This window comes from Rattus norvegicus, chromosome 17, assembly GCF_021556685.1.
Source record: "Rattus norvegicus strain SHRSP/BbbUtx chromosome 17, alternate assembly SHRSP_T2T, whole genome shotgun sequence".
Lineage (NCBI taxonomy): Eukaryota > Metazoa > Chordata > Mammalia > Rodentia > Muridae > Rattus > Rattus norvegicus.
Genome location: NC_141550.1, coordinates 23,464,029 through 23,485,853, shown reverse-complemented (window position 1 = coordinate 23,485,853; position 21,825 = coordinate 23,464,029). Strand labels below are relative to the sequence as shown.

The following is a 21,825-nucleotide window of genomic DNA, read 5'->3' as shown; positions in this document are numbered from 1 at the left end:
CCCCTTTAGCCTCAATCTGTTCCCTAGAGCAACCACTGGAAACTACCTGATTGCTCAAAACAAACACACAAGTACACTAATTGGCACATCATGACTTTATGGTTTTAAGATATTGTCTACACTGAATTCTTCAACTCTCTTTAAAGATGCACTTTTGTGTCATTTAGAGCATGCCACTGTTGTAGTCAACACAGCTCTAAGAGCTCTGTAGTGTTTTTCTTCTACCTTGGAAAAGAGAAGGCATCAATCCAGTAGCATCAACAGTGGCAGGGACAGGAGAGGGAGGATGGAGAACCCTGCCTGGCTCTCCCTTTAGCAGAAATGTTTTCAGGACAGGGTGCTTTTTTAATGCTATCTTGGCCCAATCAGTGTTCTAGTTGTTTCTCAAATGGGGTCAAAATTCGTCTCTGGAGAAGCAGGGACTTGAAGTTTCCATCTGACTGGGTAAAGAAAACATGTTGGGTTTAGATATATTAGAAAAGTCAAAGAAAACGATGCGAGACTGAATGTTTTCTCAAACTGTTGCTGGTGTAGAGAGAGAAAGTCCAACTCATTGGCGTAGCTTTAACGAAACAGCCCCCGGTCGCAATGTAGCTGGCTGTGGCAGCCAGCAGAAAGCCTGAGAGAGGTCAGGCTGGGCGGGTGAGCTGCCAGGGCAGGCGCCCTCTGTGACGCACAGGAAGTGCAGGAGCAATCCCACCTACAAGGGAAGCTTGGTCAGGGCTGCATGCCCACCACACATATCTGGAAACTGATTTTAAGTAGAGTCTCCTTTGCTGCTCCTGACAAGCAGGCCGTGTGGGGAGGATGCAGCTGGCTACCGCACTGTTCCCGTGCCCACAGTCTTACTGGTACAGGGCCTCTAAAAGACCTAGGGAGAAAAGGGCTTCGTGGAGCTCACCACACAGTTGCTTCTCACCAAATTGTTCATCTTACTCTGCTCTTCTCCGGTCTTCATACTCCTAATAACTTTAAAGAAAGCCACTTGCCCACGCCACAGCGCCTACTTGTACCTAGAGAACACCATTGGAGTAAGGCTATTTCTGTTAAGCCCCTAAGACTCTCAGCCTGCACACATTTAATGGGAAGCCAGGATACAGAGGGGTGCAACGTCTCACATATTAAATAAAATCCTACATAATCACATCACTTCTCATAATTCCACAGGAACCTTAGAAACGAACGTTTCACTGTGACACTGACGAGCCTCCCTTTGACAAGGGACCGGTGTAAGGATCAACAGATCCAGGTTCTCCTCTGGACTCAGGGAGAAAACTGTGTGGCCTTGGACTTCAGTTATCTCTTCTCTGCCTCCTTCCCACCACAGTGGAAGTGGGTGCTGCTAAAGCATTTCTCACCTGGAACAGGGCTTTTTATTAAGAGTTCCTGGAACTTCTAGCTCTACCCTAGAGTCACTAAGACAGTGCACTTCTGTACTATCCTTCACACGTGCTTCTAACATGGCCGCTGGACTCAGAAGATGACCTCTATCTTAACCAGTGTCCAGCAATGGAAACCAGAGGATGCGATTATCGCTAGTCTGCAGACAGTAGTCCAATTACATGTGAACTTTACATATATCATTACCACTCTAGCTAAAGATTAAACCATCCTTATATTCAGATTTATATTTTTGAAATAACTTATAATTGATAAATAAAAATTGCATGTTAATAGTATACAACATGTTTTGAAATATACATACATTTTTGAAATGGTCAAGTCAAACCAACTTATACATTCCCTTCCCACTTTTTTGTGCTCAAGACACCTAAAGAAATCTATATTTTAGCAATTTCCAAGTAGATAATACTACAATAAATATGCTATATGGTAATCTCTTAAGTTTCTACAGTTTAAATTAATTTTCTCACCTTTTAACCAACAAAAAAACATTTGTCTGTGATAAGCCAGTATTGAGAAAGTTTGGGTACTAATATTTATCATTTCTTAAATTTGCCTTTCAAAAAAATGTAGCTTTAAAAAATATGAAAATGTCAATTTTGATGGTTAGATTACCTTTCTTACACAAGCCTGTAACAGCCTAAGAAGTAACTGTGAAACATATAGTTTGGTTGTGAGGAGAAATGAATTCATGAAGGAGTGACTTACCAGTAATTTTGTACATTGACTCAGGTCGTATGCGTGTGAGGGTCAGAGGACACCTTGCAGGGTCCAACTCAGGTTGCCATGGCAGCAAGTGCCAGTACCTGCAGAGCCACCTCACTGGACTGAAGTGACCTTGTGAAAATCTCGAGATGAAAATGGGAGCTGCATACGGACAGTGACAACCTACACATCTGATGGCGATGCCCTAACTTGGGAGGAAACCCCAGGCACACATTCTGATTGCAGGGCTCCTGTTCACTGAGAGCCTTATTCTCTTCTCCTCCCCGTCCAGCCATCCAGTCCAACCCACGGCTCCCGGCCTGGATTCACACACAGCCAGCGCGTGGAGGCTCTTGGGCTATTTGAAGAGGAGGCCTCTGGCTTGGCCCCTGCCTTCCCAGCCAATCAGCTCAGGAAGTCCTTTCCCCACCCTCTACCTTGTCAGTGGTCTGATCCTTCCTTCCTTCCCCTTCCTTCCTTCCTTCCTTCCTTCCTTCCCCTCCCTTCCCCTTCCCTTCCCCTTCCTTCCTTCCTTCCTTCCCTTCCCTTCCCCTTCCTTCCTTCCTTCCTCCCTTCCCTTCCCTTCCCCTTCCCCTTCCTTCCTTCCTTCCCTTCCCTTCTCCTTCCTTCCTCCCCTTCCCCTTCCTTCCTTCCTCCCTTCCCTTCCCTTCCCCTTCCCTTTCCCTTCCCTTCCCTTCCCCTTCCTTCCTTCCTTCCTTCCTTCCTTCCCCTCCCTTCCCCTTCCCTTCCCCTTCCTTCCTTCCTTCCTTCCCTTCCCCTTCCTTCCTTCCTTCCTTCCTTCCTTCCTTCCTTCCTTCCTTCCTTCCCTTCCCCTCCCTTCCTCCTCCTTCCACAGAGGTAGAGATATATTGAGTATAAAATTTCAGGCACATGCCTACCTATGTAGTGCTCTCTAGACTGCCTCAACTTCTACCCCAGTGGCTCTCAACCTGTGGATCACGACCCCTTTATGGGGTTGCACAGTAGATGTCCTGCATATCATATATTTACATTACAGGGTTGGGAATTTAGCTCAGTGGTAGAGTGCTTGCCTAGCAAGTGCAAGGCCCTGGGTTCGGTCCCCAGCTCCAAAAGAAAGAAAAAAAAAACATATATTTACATTATAATCCACAAAAGTAGTAAAATCACAGTTATGAAATAGCAATGAAATAACTTTATGGTCGGGCTCACAATAACACTAGGAACTATGTTAAAGGGTTGCGGTAGTAGGAAGGTTGAGAGCCACTGGTCTAGAGCATTCCCTTCTGGTTTTTTGTTTATTTATTTTGATTTCTGAGACAGGGTCTCACTATGTAGTCCAGGCTGGCCTCAAACTCGAGGAGATCCTCCTGCCTCTACTTCCAGAGTTCTGGGATTATGAACAAGTGTTACCGAGTTCTCTTCTGGATCCATTCTACTTGTCAACAGGCTAAGCAAACACTTTCAGAGCAGGGTAGAACTATCAACTTTCTTTTTCTAAGTACCACATTTCTATGGATAGAACCAATTCCTTTGCCTGAACCTAAAACTGGTCCCCTAACATTCTTCCTTCAAATGGACCTAATTAGGATTAGGTGCAGGGTTGGGTTATAAACGGATTTTGCTCATATCCACCAACCAATGGTGACTGCAGAGTTCCTCGGTAGCTGTTGCTTCTCCTAGAGGATGTTTGCTCCTGGGTATCTGGTCCTAGATTTGTAACTAGATGCAGGGTTTTACCTCCATAGTAGATGCTACCCTAGAAAAATATACCCACATCTCTCATGGCAGCCGAGACAGCCACGCCCCCTTTCTCTGACCCTTCTGCTTACTGTTGGCTAGAAGCAGGCATGGGTCCATGACTGAACATCTCTGGCCATAGCCGCCATCTCCGTTGGATGGGTTGGGCCGCTCTGCCATGCACTGACGGCTGTAGAATTTCCTTTCCTTCCTTTTCACACTTTCACTGGTGAGTAAAGAGCGATTAATTCTCCTATATTAGCTACTTACAGCCCTCACGAGCCCACTTCCTATACTTTGCTCAGTTTGAGATGAGATTTCAGAGTTATAAGACACATATATGACTGATATCAAACATGAAAGAGTCCATGGTGTATTCACCGAAGCACTGACGCTAGCACAGGCCACCACTGTGGTCAGTTCCGCTCTCTGTCAGACAGGCATCACTGCTCCTCCTTGACAAGTGAGGGAGCCTACCCTGCTCCTTCACAGCCGTGAGCAGTGGCGGTCTGCGGGAATGTCGATTCTGCTCACCACCCATCCTCAAAGAACAGCTAGAGTTTTAAAACCATCTATGAGAGCTCAAGACACAAAATAGGAGTTCGAAGTTGTAAGGCGCCTGCAATTTGAGCACAAACGTCCTCCTTGTTCCATGATATCCTTTCTGCAGCTTACCTTGGCTTCCCTCTCGGTAACCAACTTCCAGATGTTGTGGGAGTGAGTGCCCACAGTCAGGTTCTTATGGCTAAGATGAGATTAGTTGCTTGTATATCTGGTCACTCTCTTTCCATGTAGGGGACAATCAGCATGTCAGCCATGTTGTTCATTTTCCTAAAACTTCCCTTTAGGCACTGATTCAGCCAAGAGGCCAGAATAGAGTCCATGGAGACAAAAGGCAGCCTCATGGTCGTGGCTCCTCCTTCTCAGATATGCTCACCCAGGACAGACCTTGGACCTCAGACATACATGTAGCCAAAATGTAAACTTATGTTCAACTTTGCAGAAAGATGCAAATGTGTTTAAATGTAGAGGATAAAATATAGCAGGGTTGGGTAGCTAGTTCAGACACTAAGGTGGCTGGCGGTGGCAGTGCCCACTTGAAATGCCAGCACTGGGGAGGTGGGCCAGCCAGATCCATGGAACTTGCTGCTTGCTGACCAGCCAGGATGACCTGCTTTGTGTGTTCCAGGCCGGTAAGAGACCTTGTCTCAGAGACCAAGATAGACAGCTCCTGAGGAACAACTGGAGGTTGTCCTCTGGCCTCCACATATGAATACTCACACATATATCTCATACATGTGCTTAAATTCTGTCACATTTACTTCAAATCTTTTAAAATTAATTCAGCAACTGTTTGAGTCTCTGATCAGCTAAGGATGAATAGTACAAGCAGTAAAATTGCCGTTTGTTCCTTTGCTCCACTCCTCAGCCTGTGACAGACCCGATGTGACAGTCAAAACGAGCAGCTGTGTGGAGGCTCCACACGCTCTGTCGAAGCTCACCATCCGTGTCTCTACAGCATGTTCTGTCACTCAGTATCTGATGGGATCTGCTCATGGTGAAACTTGCCATGCAGTCCATTTATTCTCGGGCTGCATTTTACCACAGGAATCAAGCACATATTTCCTGATGTATTCTAGGTTGTTTCCAACTTTCTGTTATTACCAAAATTCCTGCTTTATGTAAAATCTCCAATATTCCTAAGTAAAGGTTTCCCTGAGGAAAATCTAGATGTGTGATTGCTAATCTGTTTAGGAAATGCATTTAACTTTTTTTTTCTGTGAAAATGACCATATTGCTCTAAAATGTTTATGCAATTTGCTACTGTCAATTCTTAATCTTAAGTTCATGGGTGTGATGAGTTTGCATTCCCACCTTCCTGTGGGACTCGTGCATGTCCTTGCATATTTATTAGCATACTACAAAAGCTTCAGTGAGCTGTCATTCCCATGACGGTCTCCCGTGCGTCTCATCCTGCTTGCTACCTCTTTGTTACGTCACTGTAATTCCTTCCCATCATCCTCCTTGTCTAGAAGCTTGGCATGCCCATGCCCAGCACACTCCCCCTGAGCTACCGTCCCAGCCTAAACATCGCATGTTATAGTTTGTGTCAAGCAATTACCCATTCCACACCCTCTATTTCTAACGGTTATAACGTTCCTTTTCTCTTTAGCCTATTTAGTGGTCTGGAGTTTACATACTGTCAGTGGAGAGCTGACTGCCTCCGTGTGGTTCCATGTCCCTCTGTGACACCACACTTCTCTCACTGGAATAGACACCTGACCACCCTTTCACCTCTGCCCGCCTCATCTGATTGTCTATTGAGACTTGTCCATGCTGCTACAGCAAAACCAATCATGACCTCAAGTTGAGTCCTATTTGTCAATGGGCTAGACATGCCCCGTTTCTGGGCTTTGGCTCACCCATGGGGCAGATGTATACATTTGCCCACCTGTTCCTAAAAAGAGGTCTGAGCCATGAAGGCACCTGAAGGTCCAAAGAAAAGTTTCCTACCAACCCATTAAAATCACAAATGTCTATACAAACTAATTTTCATACCTCTACACAACCTGGATAAAAGTTATTTCCAAAGTATTGAAAAATGAAGAGACTGCATTGGGTTTGTACAGTGGCACAAAAATCCGGTGCTAACCTGTAGTTTTCTGCATACATCAAGTATCAGGATCTTCAAATACCATATATTTTCACAAGACATAAAAATCCTACACGTGATTACAAGGTACAAAGTTTTCAAGATACCCCCACTGCTAGCAAGCTGGCCTAGTTTAGCATTTTGTTTAGGAAGAGTTTTACAGCATGCAGGAAAAGTACTCAGATTAACTTCTGGAAAGAATAAAAAGTACCAATAAAATCCTTCTATGAAAACGTTTTCTTTATTTTTCTTTTTGCAAGTCCATTAGAATATTGGACATGTAACAGTGACTCGTTATCCTGGAGGGCAGCACGGACTTTGTCCAGAGACCCAGAGACTCCATGCTACGTGGTTCAAAGTCCTCCCAACCGTGTCTTCCACCAGTCCTTATACAGTAGTTTCACTCCAGGCAGGCTGCTCAGCTAGGCTCTGAGAGTACATTTCCTACAAACCCTCCAAGATAAAAGTCTCTCCTCTCGACTTCTTTTGCTCCCTCACACCTTAAGTTTCTCCCCTAAGGGCATTACCTCTATACCAACTGACAAGAGAAGCAACACGCTCTCTCTCCCTAACACACAAATCCAGTGATCTGCTCTGCTTAGATTTAGCAACCGAGAGAGCGAGAGTGCAGTGGGAAAGGCAGAGAACGGGAAAAACATTTTCTAGAAGGCTGTTTTTAGGGCTAAGGCCTCAGGCTAAGCACCATTAAGCGGCTCAAGTCAGGCAATGTGATGTGGGTGGGTGAGTAAAGAGCTGAGGCTTAGTCTGATTACAGGAGGCTATGGCATGAGTACCTCGCTGGGAGAACCACTCCTGAAGGAGATGGTTTTGAAGCCGCACATGTGAGCGAGTTGTGTTCCAGGTTTTCCTTCTGCACCAGTTACTTTAAAAGAGTTCTTGGAGCCTGGGGGATCTGAAGAGGAGACAATGAAACCTTTCCACATTTTCATTCTTGTTGGGAGAGAATTCCTGAATATTAAATGTAACATCACCTTCATAGGGATAGAGCATTTTAAACATGTACATGTCTTTAGATAATCAAGACAGTTGAAAACATGTCTGGTTCATGCATACCTGATGTCTCAGCTCTAAAGATGGACATGCCTTAGCTGCAGTGAACGACTGCCGACTTCCTACTCAGAAGGGCTTTACATTCACTGCCTTATCTGATCCACTCTTCCTCTGTGTGACATTTTAGAAAGGAGAATGCTGAGTTTCACGTGGCTAAACAACTTGGGAGACATGGAGACCAAGGAACCGAACCAAAGAGTGTACAACTGAACAGAGAATTTCAAAAAACTGAATCATGAAAAGAAGTGAAAAGAACCAACCTGTTAGCTCAGCCTCTACACGACCCCCTCCTGATGCTCACACACAGTGTGGTAATGAGGTTAACCTCTCTAAATACCCTTCTCAGCGCATGCTCATTCTCCACCTCCTTCAAAATCCAACAGAGCACCTTACTCTTAAAAGTCTAGTACTTGTCTATGTCTGGTCTGATTCACCTGTCCCTGTTATGAAGCCCACAAGGTCCACATTAAAGACCTCACTGAACTAGCATGAGCTAGGCTCTGTGTAGACAGACACAGCCTCGTCCACAAAGGGTTCCCACGACAACGTCTCACAAACTCTTTCGGCCTTAGCTGGTTATTTCTTCTACCTACGAGGTTCCTATCACAGCTACATTAATGCCTTTTCCCACACATCCAAACTGACCCAGTCATGATCCAGGATGGATCCCCACCCCTTGAAGCAAGTGAACATGGTTACAAAAAGTACCCCTTAGTGTTTGAGCTCCAGAGCGCCAAATTTTAGTGCCTGAATTCCTGGCATGCAGACCCTAGGCTCTTTCCTTGGGAGACAAGATATGTGTATGTTTCGCTGAAAGCAGCTTGAAAAAAATAAGTCACTCAGTTACAGAGAGTGTACTTCATTCCTTCAAAAGAAGACCAAAAGCAAACCATTCACTCCAAAGTCTGCATTGGGGACTGGGGACCGTTCCAGCCTGTGGGAGGCAAATGCTGAAAAGATTAGAGTCCTCTGCAGAAAGTCCTGACAGAGGGACCTTTCCACTGTTTCGACTGTGAGAGGAAAGAGACACTTAGGAGCTCGTAGACTTCCTGCTAGCAGTAGGGGCGGGGCTTTCAGGGGCTGGTGTCCAGAGCGTGCTGCCACTGCTGCTTTGCTCCTGCATTTGAAACTGACTGCAGCTTGTGAATCGCAAAGTGACTTGTGATGAATCCCATTTCTTTTTAGGAGTCAGAACCCAATAAGGTCAGAAAGGAACCTGAACGTCCTGCCAATAAAAGGAATGACAACTGCTCTGCTTCCAGAGTAGGCTATGAAAGGCCAGGGAAGATCTGGATGGGCTGCCCTAGAGACGTTTCTCCAGTGCCGAAAGTGCCCTCGGCATTGCCACTGACCTACCAAGGGCTAAGGGAAACTGTGGGTGCAGGGACAGCTTCCCTGAGGCAGTCTAAGGAAGGCCCTAAGAACGGGGGCAAAGGGGTTCCAGCACAAGCTGCTTCTTCCTCCAGACACAGAGAGGAAAGTCAGCTCAAGTGAACAGGGAAACAGCTCGTCAGCTATCGGTGTGCACGCCCGTCATCCTAGCACCCTGGAGGCTGAGGTAGAGAGGCAAATTCCAGGCCAGCCATACTTGTAACCTGAGACCACCTCAAAACCAAACAGGGCAAAGTCAAATAAACAATGTTTCTGCATTACAGACATTCATCTCTTTAAGGCATGGGTTAATTTAAATCTAACTCCTTAGTGTAGTGGCTAGTAATGTTCTGATCCTGTCAAGTAAATAAGTAGTCCTAATACCTCACTAAGTTCTGCTTAATCACATGAAAAACTCAACATATTTACATCTTTAAAGTACTGGAATTAAAACCAAGTGATAAACTCTTAAGACATGAAACACATGCAAACTACCGTTGTCCTTTCTGGAAGTCTTAATATTACAGCCACTCTAATCAAACCGGTGACTGCCTGATTTCACTTGAAAGCTATTTGTCTACTCTGTGGCTGCTCCTGCTACACAAGTAACACTTGTGTGTTCCAGTTCTGTGTATACAGAATGAAACTTGAATGCTTACTTATTATTTAAATGTGTGTATATATGTAAATAATCTATAAATAACAACATATCGATATATAAATAATCGGGTTGACTATCTAAAACATTTTGAGTGCTACAAAATGCCACAATAGAATATTCCACACTTGACCCCATGTAATAGTTGAAACATATTTGCAAAAATATGTGTAAAATGACCTTCAGGCTGTGTACAAGTTTTGCTATAAAAAATAGACAAATTCTGTGTTTGGAATTACCACCCTTGAGATATATCATCCTGCTAGGATATGTGTTTGCAGATACTTCAAAAACTTCTGAAAACAAAAAGAAAGACTCCTAAATCCAAGGAACTTGTACTACAAAGCGTTTTGGAGAATGAATGTTCAACCTGCATCTGTATCCGTGTGTGCATCCATATCTATTCACACATGTAACTCACAGGATGGAAACTACACGGGAAACTTGCTCGCTTTGCCATAAATGTGAACCTTTCATAAACATGTCAGAAAGCACATGCAAGCCGGCTGGTGGATAAGGCAGTGGAGGAGTGAGAAAGGTGCACTGGGATTGAAAAGTTCAGATCTCTCTAGTGACCTTGAACAAAGCATTTCTCTTTCAAACTCAACCTATGACGTAGGCTTAGTGCTGTAGAATTTCCCTTCCCTTAAAACAGTTATCTGTACACTTTGAAACTTCAAAATAGTTATGCGATGAAAGACAGCTGATGTTTTAACGATATTAATGCCTAATTATGTTATATGCGTTCAAATATAAAATATTCACTAATACAAAATAGTATTGCCATACTTGCAGAAGGGACGGAGGCTCATGTCAGTGCTCTTCCGAAATTGTCCCTCCCCCCCATGTTTAGAAACAGGGTCTCTCACTGAATCTGAATCTTTCCAACACAGTCAGATTGGCTGGCCAGCCCCGGATTGTTCTTATCTTTGCCCGCACAGTACTGGGGTTGCAATGCTCAGCCCCATTGAGCTAGCTTTTCAGCTGTTTGCTTTTATGTGGTGTCAGTCTAAATTCAGGTCCTCGGGTTTGCACAGCCTTTACTGACTGCCATCTCCCCAGCCTACAGCGTATTAAAGTTAATTAAATGGCCAACTACCATAAAATAATATAAAGTGAAAAGCTACCCAGGAAAGCCATGGATCATGGCTTTGCCTATATTATGAGAAACACTCATTTTTAATCTCAGTTAGAGAGTAGCACTATAAATTTGATTATGTAGAAACAAGAATGTAACCTGGTCTCTTCCACAAATTACATTATTAGACACATTTACAGAAATGCATGCTTTGCTTTCCGTAAGAACTTATGATTAAATTATAGATTTTGGTTTTTTTAAAGTAATAGTATAACCACAAATGTGAAATGCGAATGCAGCTTCCTGATAAAACACAGGTTACTTATTAAATATAACACGGGTGCAGGCCTGGCTAAATCAAATGTTTCTGAGTGCTAAGACATGCCACTGGCTGGAGGAGTATTCTGTGTTTTTGCAAAGAGAAGGAGTATCCCTTAATACACCCTCACAGATAAGGAGAGGGAGAACGGTGTATGGGGATCAGGAGTTCTGACCTTCAGACTCCCGACATGCAATAGTGTTTAGTGCTTATGATGTGCCAGCCTCGTTCTTATGATGATCACCTGATATTGAGATACATTACTGAATGACACAGACAAAGCCTGTCCTCACCAAGTCTCAACTCAGTAAGATGCGCAAAGACAAAAGACACCACTAACAAGTACAGGATTAGAAGGGGCCAAGAGTGCTTGAGTGGATGGTTAGGTAGCCATGCTGAGGTGAGAGAGGGTCTGGTGTGTGTGGAGAAGGTACGGCTCCAGTTTTCATTAGCATGGTTACAGGAGGCCTAACCACAGACGCCGTAAGACGACAGATACATGAATCTCTATACATGAATCTCTAGGCCAGAGCCCTGCTGGGGGATCCACAACTACAGGACTGAGTCCCATCTGATGCTTACAAAATAATCTTAGGCAAAAGATTAACCCCACTTAGAAAGTGGGTGAACAGTGTGTCAGAGTGACCTGACCAGGGGCACGGAACTTGTGGGTAATCCAGCCAGCACCGAAAGCTGGGCTTGCTGACCACCTGTCGAGTATCTTGCTTCTTTGTACGCTTTGGTCACCAGCACAGAGGAGAGCATTTTATTTCTCACAAGGTATCAGTGAGAGGTCACAACTGTCCTTGTAATTATCATTAGTTGATGTCACTGATGTCTCTTCAAAGATGAGATAAAGCTCACATTCATTAATGTTTTTAAAGTTCTGAGGTCAATTTCATTTTTTTTTCTGTATCTTATTTTTTTTTCTTTTCTTGGGTGGATCATCTTAATACAAGGCTGTCATTTAAAGCAATGATTATTCTCTGAATATTAGAAGTGAGCTATAAAACAGAAAGCCATTATGAATTAACAGAGAAAGGACAGAGGGAACAATAGGGAGACATGGGACCCAGTGATTCGGAGAATAGCATTTCTCAGCAGAGGAAAGAAGTTAAAAGTCAAAGAGATCAAAAACGTAGAAACCTGTAGGAAGGGAAAGTGTGGAAGAAAGAGAGCTGGAGTAGAGGTGAGAAAGGCAAAGAGCAAAACAAAAAACAAAACAAACAAAAAAAACCCATTTTCTAACAAAACCAGAGAATACTGAGAATACTGACCCCCCCCCCAAAAAAAAAGAAAGGAAAAAAGTGGACCAAGAATCGGATTTCTGACACAGTAACCTAGACAGCCGGTGGAATTACCAGCAGCGGGGGGGGGGGGGGGGGGGGGTGGTTAGGGAGGCTGAAAGGTGATCAACTTCGTTTGCCTAGTGCTAGGTCTAAGGTGGCAGCCAGGTTCTCATGAGTGGAAAGGGTCTCAGAGATAAGAGATAAATTTGGATGTGTATGCTACTGAGATCTAACTGTCCAAAAATAGTCACCTCCAGAGCACTTGCCTATGAGTAATCAAAAGGCAAGGGATATGCTATGAGTATAAACACACCAGAATTTTGAAAAAAAAAAATTGGGAGGGGAGGTCTTTGTTTTAGATAGCATCCACCTTTCTAGCCTAGGGAAGCCCTGAACTCACAATTCCTCAGTCTCCTTAGTGCTGGGATTACAAGCATGAACCACCATGCCCAGTGCATGGTTTTGAAGATTTTGTATGAAAAAAAAAAGTTGTGTAAAATTTCTTAATTTTTTTGTATTGTTGCATGTGGGAGTGACACTTGTCCAGAGAGAGTTATACGTTAAAATGTATTTTGAGTCTCTACTCTTTCAAATGTACCTACCAGAAATTGAAAGTCACATAAATGCTTTCTGTTCTATTTCTATTAGGTATAGTGGACTCATAGAATACATGGTCTTAATCATTCAACCTCTAAACCTTATACTATTGTCTCCTGAGATAGTCACTGCTACTCTGTCTGGTCTTGAACTCATATGAAGAACCCAGGCTGATCTCAATCCCTAGACCCTCCTACATTAGCTTCCCACAGACAAGATTTCCATGCACTTCAATGTCCGCTTTAGTATCACCTTTTATGGGAGAAAATACCCAGGTCTATAAATCACATAGTTAAATATGGGGCTGAGATTCAAACCCAGGAATGACACTAGATCACATCAACTTTGAAACAAGCCGTCCTCTCAAGTTACTAAGTGGTTACCGTTTAAATGGTAAGTATCAATTCATTAGAATGGTTCTTTGTCAGAGTTTGTGACAGCCTAATCTTATTATTTGGAATTGAAAACCAAAACAGGTAGATGTTATATGTGACTTCTGAGGTATGAAGAACTACTGATGATGTTCACACGGTTTCACTCTCGTGGGCTAGCCAAGTCTCCATTGCCCTGGGAACTCCACCTCTCCCCAAGTCAAATGCCCCCTATCTAACTGTCCAGCAGAGAAAAAAAAACATCATTGACGCAACCCTGAAGAGAAGGGCCCTGATTTCTGAACGTGACTGGATACACCACACAGGCATACTTAACACATTTCCAGCAGGTTTTCACACCACAGCATCTAAACTTCTCCAGGTAAAATGCATTTCCCTCAACCCTTCACTGAAGAACCAAAATGTTGAGCTCACCCAGTTGGATAATTTCAGAATACACTGTGCCTGTACTGTGGGTCGCTCCTGTAATCCCAGCGTGGAGCTAGAAGGATTGAGAGTTTGAAGCCAGCCTGAACTATGAGTCTGTCTCAATAAACAAACAAACAAACAAACAAACAAACAAACAAACAAACTTCTTTCTTTTTGCTAGAATCCTAACAGTAAAGTCTTCTGCAAATATGAACTCAAATACAATATTAAGCACCACTAACTTGTGTTTAGTTCATTGGTCTTAATTTCAAAAACAAAGCTTTCATTTCTACTACCTATCTGGACGAGACTAGCTGAGGACCACCAGGATGCACAGTCCTAACTCTATCATCTTCAAAATTTCTCATGTAAATGCCCTTCAGGCACTTCGTCTCCGAGCATACACACTTCCCTTCACCAATCACAAACCACAAACACACGTTTACACATGCAAGTGGAGGAAAAGGGAAGCTTAAATAGTATTTTTTTTTTTTTGCAATAAGACTAGTTAGCATGGGTGTAGAAGTGTGTACCACCTGACCCACTTACCAGCTCAACACACACACACACACCCCTTTCTCCCTCTCTGCCCCATTTCTCAAAAGTGGTATCACTTGATTTGGACCCAGATTTGAAAATGCTTACTGAGCTCACCGTGATATAAGATAAAGATGCTAAGGCTTGCCCTTGGCTGTTTCAGGTTAATGCTCATCGACTCTCATTGAGTTGAAGCATTCTTGGAAGTTTTCCCTAACTACAATCTCTGTCTACTGTGGACCAAAGATTCAGAACCTAGAGAGCCAGTTAGCGCTGAAAATGCTCTGTCCACTCAGAAGGTGCCAGGAGACTCAAGTGGCTGAGAAAACATAAAGCTGCCGCCAACATTCTGATCAGCGTGTCCTTCCTCTCCAGGAGAAGAGTGTGTCTCTCCTCCCACGCTGCACTCTAGATTCTCATCGCTCCTATTAAGTGGACAGTTCTTGTAGTGGTTCACTTCAAAGAGACTTCTGTCTCCTGCTTAGCATAGCATAAAGTACTTTCCTTTCCTTTCCTTTTTTTTTTTAATAAATGACGTGTGCCAGCACTGTTGACAAAGACTGTTCGCCAAAACTTGCATTTTGGTGAGGGAGCCATTCAATACACTAAAAAACCATATTAAAGCATGCTTAAATAGAGAAAACAAAATGAGGGAGGGAGGGAGGGAGAATAAGAAGGGGTGGGCTGGAATTTTAGTGCTAAAACAATATCCAACCAAGAAGAGGCGGTGATCTGAAAACAGTGTGGGAAGAGGAGTGACAATCTAGGGCTGCCTGGTGTCAGGTGGGACAAGGAAAGGGTCATGCCCTTCACATATTTAGCAAGCCCTGAAGAGGAGGCAAAAGGACAAAGACCAATGAAGACAAATGCGGACCTGAAGACGAACGCAGGATTTGCGGATTTCTTTAACGGGGAGGTGGTTTTTTGAGACAGGGTGTCTCACCGTGGCCCAGGCTGGCCTCGAACTCTCGGCAATCCTCCTGCCTCAGCTCCCTTAGGGCTGGGACCGCTGCCCGCCCAGGACCGGCAGGCTCCCTGCGAGCTCAGCAGCACACAGTCTCCGCCTTTGTCCCCAGACGCCTGGCTTCGCGGGGGTCCCTCGGCGAGCCGCTCGGGGGAGAGCGTTGGGCCCCGGCTGCAGCGCCGACACGCCCCCGCGCCCGGTTACCCGCCGGCACCCCGGCCCTGCGCCCGCACGTCCCGGCCCCAACGTCCGCCGCCCTCCGGGACGAGGCGCGCGGCCCCACTCACTCACCATGGCCGCGCGGCCGCGATGCGCTGTCCAGGGTAGCCGCCTTCCTCTGCGCCGCGCCGCGCGCCGCCCGCGCTAGTCACTCGCCCCCGCCCCCGCCCCGCGCGCCGCCCGCCTCCCCGCCCCCTCGGGCGCGCGCCGCGCCCTGCCCGCTCCGGGCCGTTTCCCCCGCCCCGCGCCCCTGGCCCTGGGGGGGCGGGGGGAGACCACGGAGGAGGAGGAGCTCCGAGGACGGCCGCGAGACCGTGGCCCCAGAGGCCTGCGCGTCCCCGCTCCGCGCGCGCCCCCGCTGGCGCCCGCGCGGCGCCCCCTGCCGGCCGCGCTGGGATTTGCAAGTTCAGCTGGCGCCGTTTGTACGCGTCTGTCACACCAGGCTCCTGGAGAAGCCACCTGTGGCTCCTCCGCTAGTCCTGGGGAGTGTCTGGGCCAGCACCAGATGATTTATTTAAATTGGGCACGCCGGTTTGCGGGATGTCCAAGGTTGGGCTGGATTTGCGAGGGTGCACACCTGAAATCCCAGCACTTGGGGGATCAGAGCCAGGAGGAATAGGTGAGTTCAAAGTCAGCCTTCGCTTCTTAGGGAGTTCAGCGCCAACCTGAGCTTTGTGAGAGCCTGCTTCAAATAAGTAAATAAGTAGGCAAATGATAAGTTGTATTTATTCTGAGTGCCACTTGGAGCATGTGAGCACTAATATTCAGTCTAAACAGACTTTTTCAGGGCTTACTTCCAGATAGTGTCATGGGATCGGATGGCTTATTCAATGCGTCATTAACAGTGTACAGCACTAGATCCCAGGCTTTTGTGTGTCAAATGATTGCTTTTCATATTGCCTTTAGAATGAGCGCCTATTTTTCTTAGACGGCTAACGTGGTTTTTGCAACACACACACACACAGGTCTATGGACAAAGAGATAAGAATGATTTTTTTAAAAAGCGTGGAAATAGAGACCTTCTCTCTTTCTTTGCATAGCTTGTATTTCACATCCGGACAGTGTGTCTGATAGATCTTAGAGAGGACCGAGAGCTAATAGGAGACCGTCCTAAGCCACAAACTCCTGCAATCCAGAACCAGGATTCACTTTATCTCCATGGCTACCCACCATCATCAAAACGGCTACCCTGGAAGAAAGGGCACTAGCTGATGGCCTTTTTTGCATGGTTTTTCTCTGAAGCATCACTTCCTTTGACTCCTTCTGTGATGGTTTTTGTCTTTCCTGTCAACAGGTTTTAGAATCACCTAGGAGACACACCCCTGGACACGTCTGTGAAGAGGTTTCCAGAGAGTTTCAGACGAGGTGGAAAAAACAAACTCTAAATGTCGGCAGAGCCATCTTAACTGTGGACACAGTGAGATCGACTGCCTCACAACCTTGCTACCATGATTTTACCACCAGGACCCTACCTTGGAAACTCGAGCCAAAATAATTCTTTGGTTCTTGTCTTAGGATTTTTATTGCTTGGATAAATTGCCACGATCATTACCAACTTGGGGAGGAAAAGTTTATTTCCCTTATTACCTCCATGTCAAAGTCTGTCTTGCTCCTCTCAGGCTCCCTTAGCCTGCTTCTGTAGACTACTCAGGACCACCAGCCCAGGGAATCTACCCCACATGATCTGGGTGTCCTCACAACAATCATCAATCAATCAAGAACGTGCCCCACAGGCTAGCCCACAGTATAATCTGCTGGGGACATGTTCCCCATTGAGGGGTTTTCTTCCCAAACGACGCTAAGTGACATTGATATGAAAGTAGCCAGAGGTAAACAAGATTTGTCTCAGAGTATGTAAATAACATTTTTATTGTCCAATGAGAGATGCAAAACCTAGTGGCCTTCAACGATGTGAAGAGCCTTGTCGGTTGCCTATTAGACCTAGATCGTAAGACCCCATTGCTGAAGACATCACAAGCTTGGGTTGCAGGACAGGAAGAAATCAAGCTGGAAGTGAACTGGAAGCTTCTGCCTTGATGGCTAGCTTTCACGGGTCTAGAATGTGCTGCAAAGGCTGGGACATTCCTTTATCGTCTTACCCAGAAGTGGACCTGAGTACGACAGTACTGAACGTCCAGGCTAAAGGTGACCACTGGTGCAATAGTAGTGTCCGTAGACTCACATGCCCAAATGCTTGTCCCATAGGGAGTGGCGTTCTTAGGGGGTGTGGCCTTGTTGGAGAAAGTGTGTCACTGTGGAAGCAGACTTTGAGGTCTCATAGATGCTCAGGTTAGGCCTAGTATGGCAGTCTCCTGCTGCCTGAAGATCAAGAGGTAGAACTCTCAGCTCCTCTAGCATCATGTCTGCCGGCACACTGCCATGTCTCCTGCCGTGATCATAATGGACTAAACCTCTGAACCTGTAAGGCAGCCCCAAAGAAATGTTTTCTTTTGTAAGAGTTGCCTTGGTCATGGTGTCTCTTCATGGCAATAGACCCCAAACTAAGACAAGTGACTATGACTGTCGTGGGGCATAACTAATGACTTCCCAATTTGATTTAAGGCTTCTTCTGTGGGAACAAATCCATACCGTTGTATGAATTCATCGTAAATCTTGTCAAAAGCCAATATGATGGGAGGTTATAGGCCCTAGGGGAGAATATGCTGCTATTGTTTTTCTGAATGTACACGTTGTCCGACTGCCTTTCACGTATTTGCGTCCACGTATCGGAGCTACTGAATGTAGCCTTGGCCGGTGTTCTAGTTTGCTTTCTGTTTCTGTGATATAATACTCTGACTGAAATCAACTTGGGGAAGAGTCTATTGGACCTACATTTCCAGGCCACGGGCCATCACCAAGGAGAATCAGACTAGGAACTGAGGTAGAAACTGTGGAGGGGTGGCTGCTTGCTGGCTGGCTCTCCAGCTCGCTCAGCTAGCTTTCTTAAGCATTGCAGACCCAGCCACCCAATGTGAGCTGCTCCCTCTAACATCAATCGCCAATCAAGACAATTTTCACAGATGTGGCCACAGGCAATTCTTCAGCCGAGGTTCCGTCTTCCCAAGCGACGTTATAAGAAGTAACCAGAGCAGTTGGGGAAACTTCTTTTGGCAGGGTCAACACAGGGTTAGCCCAGAGATTCATTGCGGCTCAAAAGAGAGGTGACTACTGAGTACCGGGCCCTAAAAGTGACATCGGTATCACTCCTACCCACAATCCACCCAACGCCCAGGGAACATCAGACTGTTAAATATTGGGGAACCCAGGATTCACCCATAGGCATGTCGGGTCCTTTTCACAATACCATGCTATCCTGCGTGATCTTATCTCTAAGAATAGAGGTTGAGAAGATGGCTTAGTGATTAATGTGCTTGCTATCTCTATGACCCAAATAAAAGTTAAGTGTGGCCATGTGTTTCTCTAACCCTACACTCAGGGGTGGACATAGACATAGGACGTTACTGAGGACTCACTGGTCAGTCAGTCTAACTGGAAGAGCATGCTTTGGGTTCAGTGAGCAACCTTGTCTTTAAATAAGGTAAAGAGGTGATTGAGGGGGCTACTCAACACCCACCACTGTCTTCACACACACACACACACACACACACACACCACACATACCACACACACACAACCCACATACCACACACCACACACACACACACACACCACACACGCACTCACACACACACAGCACACACATACCACACACACACTCACACACACACACACACCACACACACACCACACACACACCACACACACACACCACACACTCACACACACACACCACACACCACACACACACACCACACACACACACCCCATATACCACACACCATACACACACACCACACACACCCCCATATACCACACACCACACACACACTACACACACACACCACACACCACACACACACACACCACACATATCACCACACACCACTCACCACACACACACACCACACACACACACTCACACACTACACACATATCACCACACACCACACACACACTCACACACTACACACACACCATACACACCACACACACACTCACACACAAATACACCACACATACCACACACCACACACACACCACACACACACACACACACACACACACACACACACACACCACACCTTACCAATTTGGCAGATCAAATCCTTTTCCAAAGATCATTTGCTCATCTACTCGTTGGCAATTGCTTCTACGATGCTCAGCCCAGTGACTCTAGGGTCTCCCAGCATTGCTCCAAGGGTTGGGTTGAAGTAAAATGGACAACTCTACCTACATAGCTTAGAGATGACAGTGACAGAGCTCCAGATTAGTTCTGTAGTCAGTCATATCAAAGTGGAAATTCCACATGATTGCCCAAGGTCCAAAATATAAGCTCCTATGCTCTTCGCTGGCTTGGTCGGTAGAGGGGGACTGTTAAACTTCAGCTCGTGTCACTGTCCCACTCCAGCTGTGATTATTGCTAGAAGAACCCCCAGAGTGTGTGACTTCAGGTGATTTTCTTTCCCCTCATTACAGAACTCTTCTTTAAGAACAGACAGAAACCCTTAGCCTGGTCGCGCTTTCTTGTGATCTTGCACTCGGAAGTGGAGGTGGGAGGATATTTCCGGGCGAGCCCAAGCTGTACCATGAGACCATATCTTAAAACACAATGAGAGTAAAACAAAATCCCAAGGTGGGACACTCAGACAGAGTCATCATGAATCCCAGGGCTTTATCTACCTCCGTCTTCAAGGACTGACAATGTGGGACCAATCTGTTTTCATCTGCATTTCGATCATCTACTTACCTACCTTCTATGACCTTGAAGCAAAACTCAGATGTAATATCTTACCGTAAGTATTTTAGTGTGTCACAGAAGACAAAATTATTTTTTTACATAATACAACGGGATACCTTGACAACTGGCCATACTGTCTTACCGTCTAAACATAGACAAGGGATACACAACTTCCCAATTATTTTATGTCCCCTTTCTAACAGTGTTTCATTCTTATGTCTCCGAGTCTCTTTAAATCTCATTTCTCCTCATCCATCGTTTCATTTTCTTCTAAGTGAATAAATTGTTTATTTATTCATATGGACTGGAGGATTTCCAGCTGTGTGGATTCCATGGCCAGCATCCCACTCACATGAGCTTCTGAGCTCTGTGCACTTGTGCTCTGATGTCTATAACTAAAGTTTGATTGGATTTAGCTTAGAATTTCTTGACAGGAATACTTAATGGGATGCTGTTTGCCCCCCCCCCCAAATCAGGGGGGAAACCCCGCAAAAACCAAACAAAAAAACCGATGGTCACTCTTCTTATGATGTTTAAGTGACAGTAAATGCTTACACCCAGTGACTTCCTTAGTGCTACGGTTGAAGTATTCTATAAGCCCTACACTTTTTTTTTCCTGCTGGAAAAGAAAACACCCTCTCATTGACTCTTCAGTTACCCTAGGGATACAATTTATGTAGGAAAACGAGGTAAGCTGAAAAGCAGATTCACCCACAGTGCCAAAAACACTCACAGCAAGTCCAAACCTGAGCCACGAAGACAGGTCAAGGATAAAGAGTATTTATCCTAGCTTAGGATGGGGACACATGCCTGTTATCCCACCAGCCGAGGGGTGTGGGACCAGCTGGTGGCTGCACAGCAAGACTGTGTCTCAAAAGAAAAAAAAAACCCACTAGAAAGAATAAATAGTGTTTGGAAACGTCTGCCTGTGCCCACACTGCCACGTCAGCTGCCGTTGCTCAACTTGTTTGTGCTTCGTTTCTGTCCATTCTGAAAACAGAGTGACTCTCTCAAAGAAAGCTTCATTGGAGTAAGAACCCAGATTTTGCTGTGATTGGTGACTTTTAAAAACAGCGATCAGAAGGCATGGCGGGGGGTGGGGGGTGAGTCGTGAAGACAGTTTTATTTATTTTAGTTTTTAATAAAATCGTGTGCTGCTGCCTTTCGAAGGTAGGCAGATGATAGAATTCCTGGAATAAAATACAGCCCTGAAAATGTAAACTTCCAACTGTCTCAGACGTTCAGTTCAGATCGGAGGCAGACTGGCCTTTTTCGTTTCTTTTCCTTCCATGCCACCCAAGGTTTCTGTGGCAGTCTGAAAATTGGGCTCAGAGATCTTCCAAAAGTATACTAGTTTTATTTACTTCCAAATATATATATTTGGGGACTATAATCCCCAAATAAAAGCTAACTTCACAATGCTGTTTACACAGATGATATAAGATAAATGTGGCTATTACTCCTTCAAGGTCTGCACAACACATTTGCAGGGAAAAAAATGGATGCCCGGCTCCATTTATCAGAGATAAGACATAGGGCATGGGGAAAAAAAACTACAGTCAAGTCACACAAAACCAAAAAGGCAAAAATGACCATCCCAGTCACGAAGCACGTTTGAAGTTTCTGTTTTCTAGGGTTGAGCT

General features: G+C 45.3%; 1 protein-coding gene across 3 annotated transcripts in view; it reads right to left on the bottom strand.

Annotated features, from left to right (window-relative positions):
- Window positions 1–15,506, bottom strand: part of Elovl2 (ELOVL fatty acid elongase 2) — a 40,321-nt gene extending 24,815 nt beyond the window's left edge. Inside the window, exon 1 of one of the 3 annotated variants that reach the window (XM_087591317.1) lies at window positions 15,076–15,506. Coding sequence is in view for 1 of the 3 variants with exons in the window: in NM_001415678.1 (NP_001402607.1) it covers window positions 15,457–15,459 (3 nt within the window). In the remaining 2 variants the exon portion in view is untranslated. 3 annotated transcript variants of the gene reach the window in all.
- Between the last annotated feature and the right edge of the window lie 6,319 nt (window positions 15,507–21,825).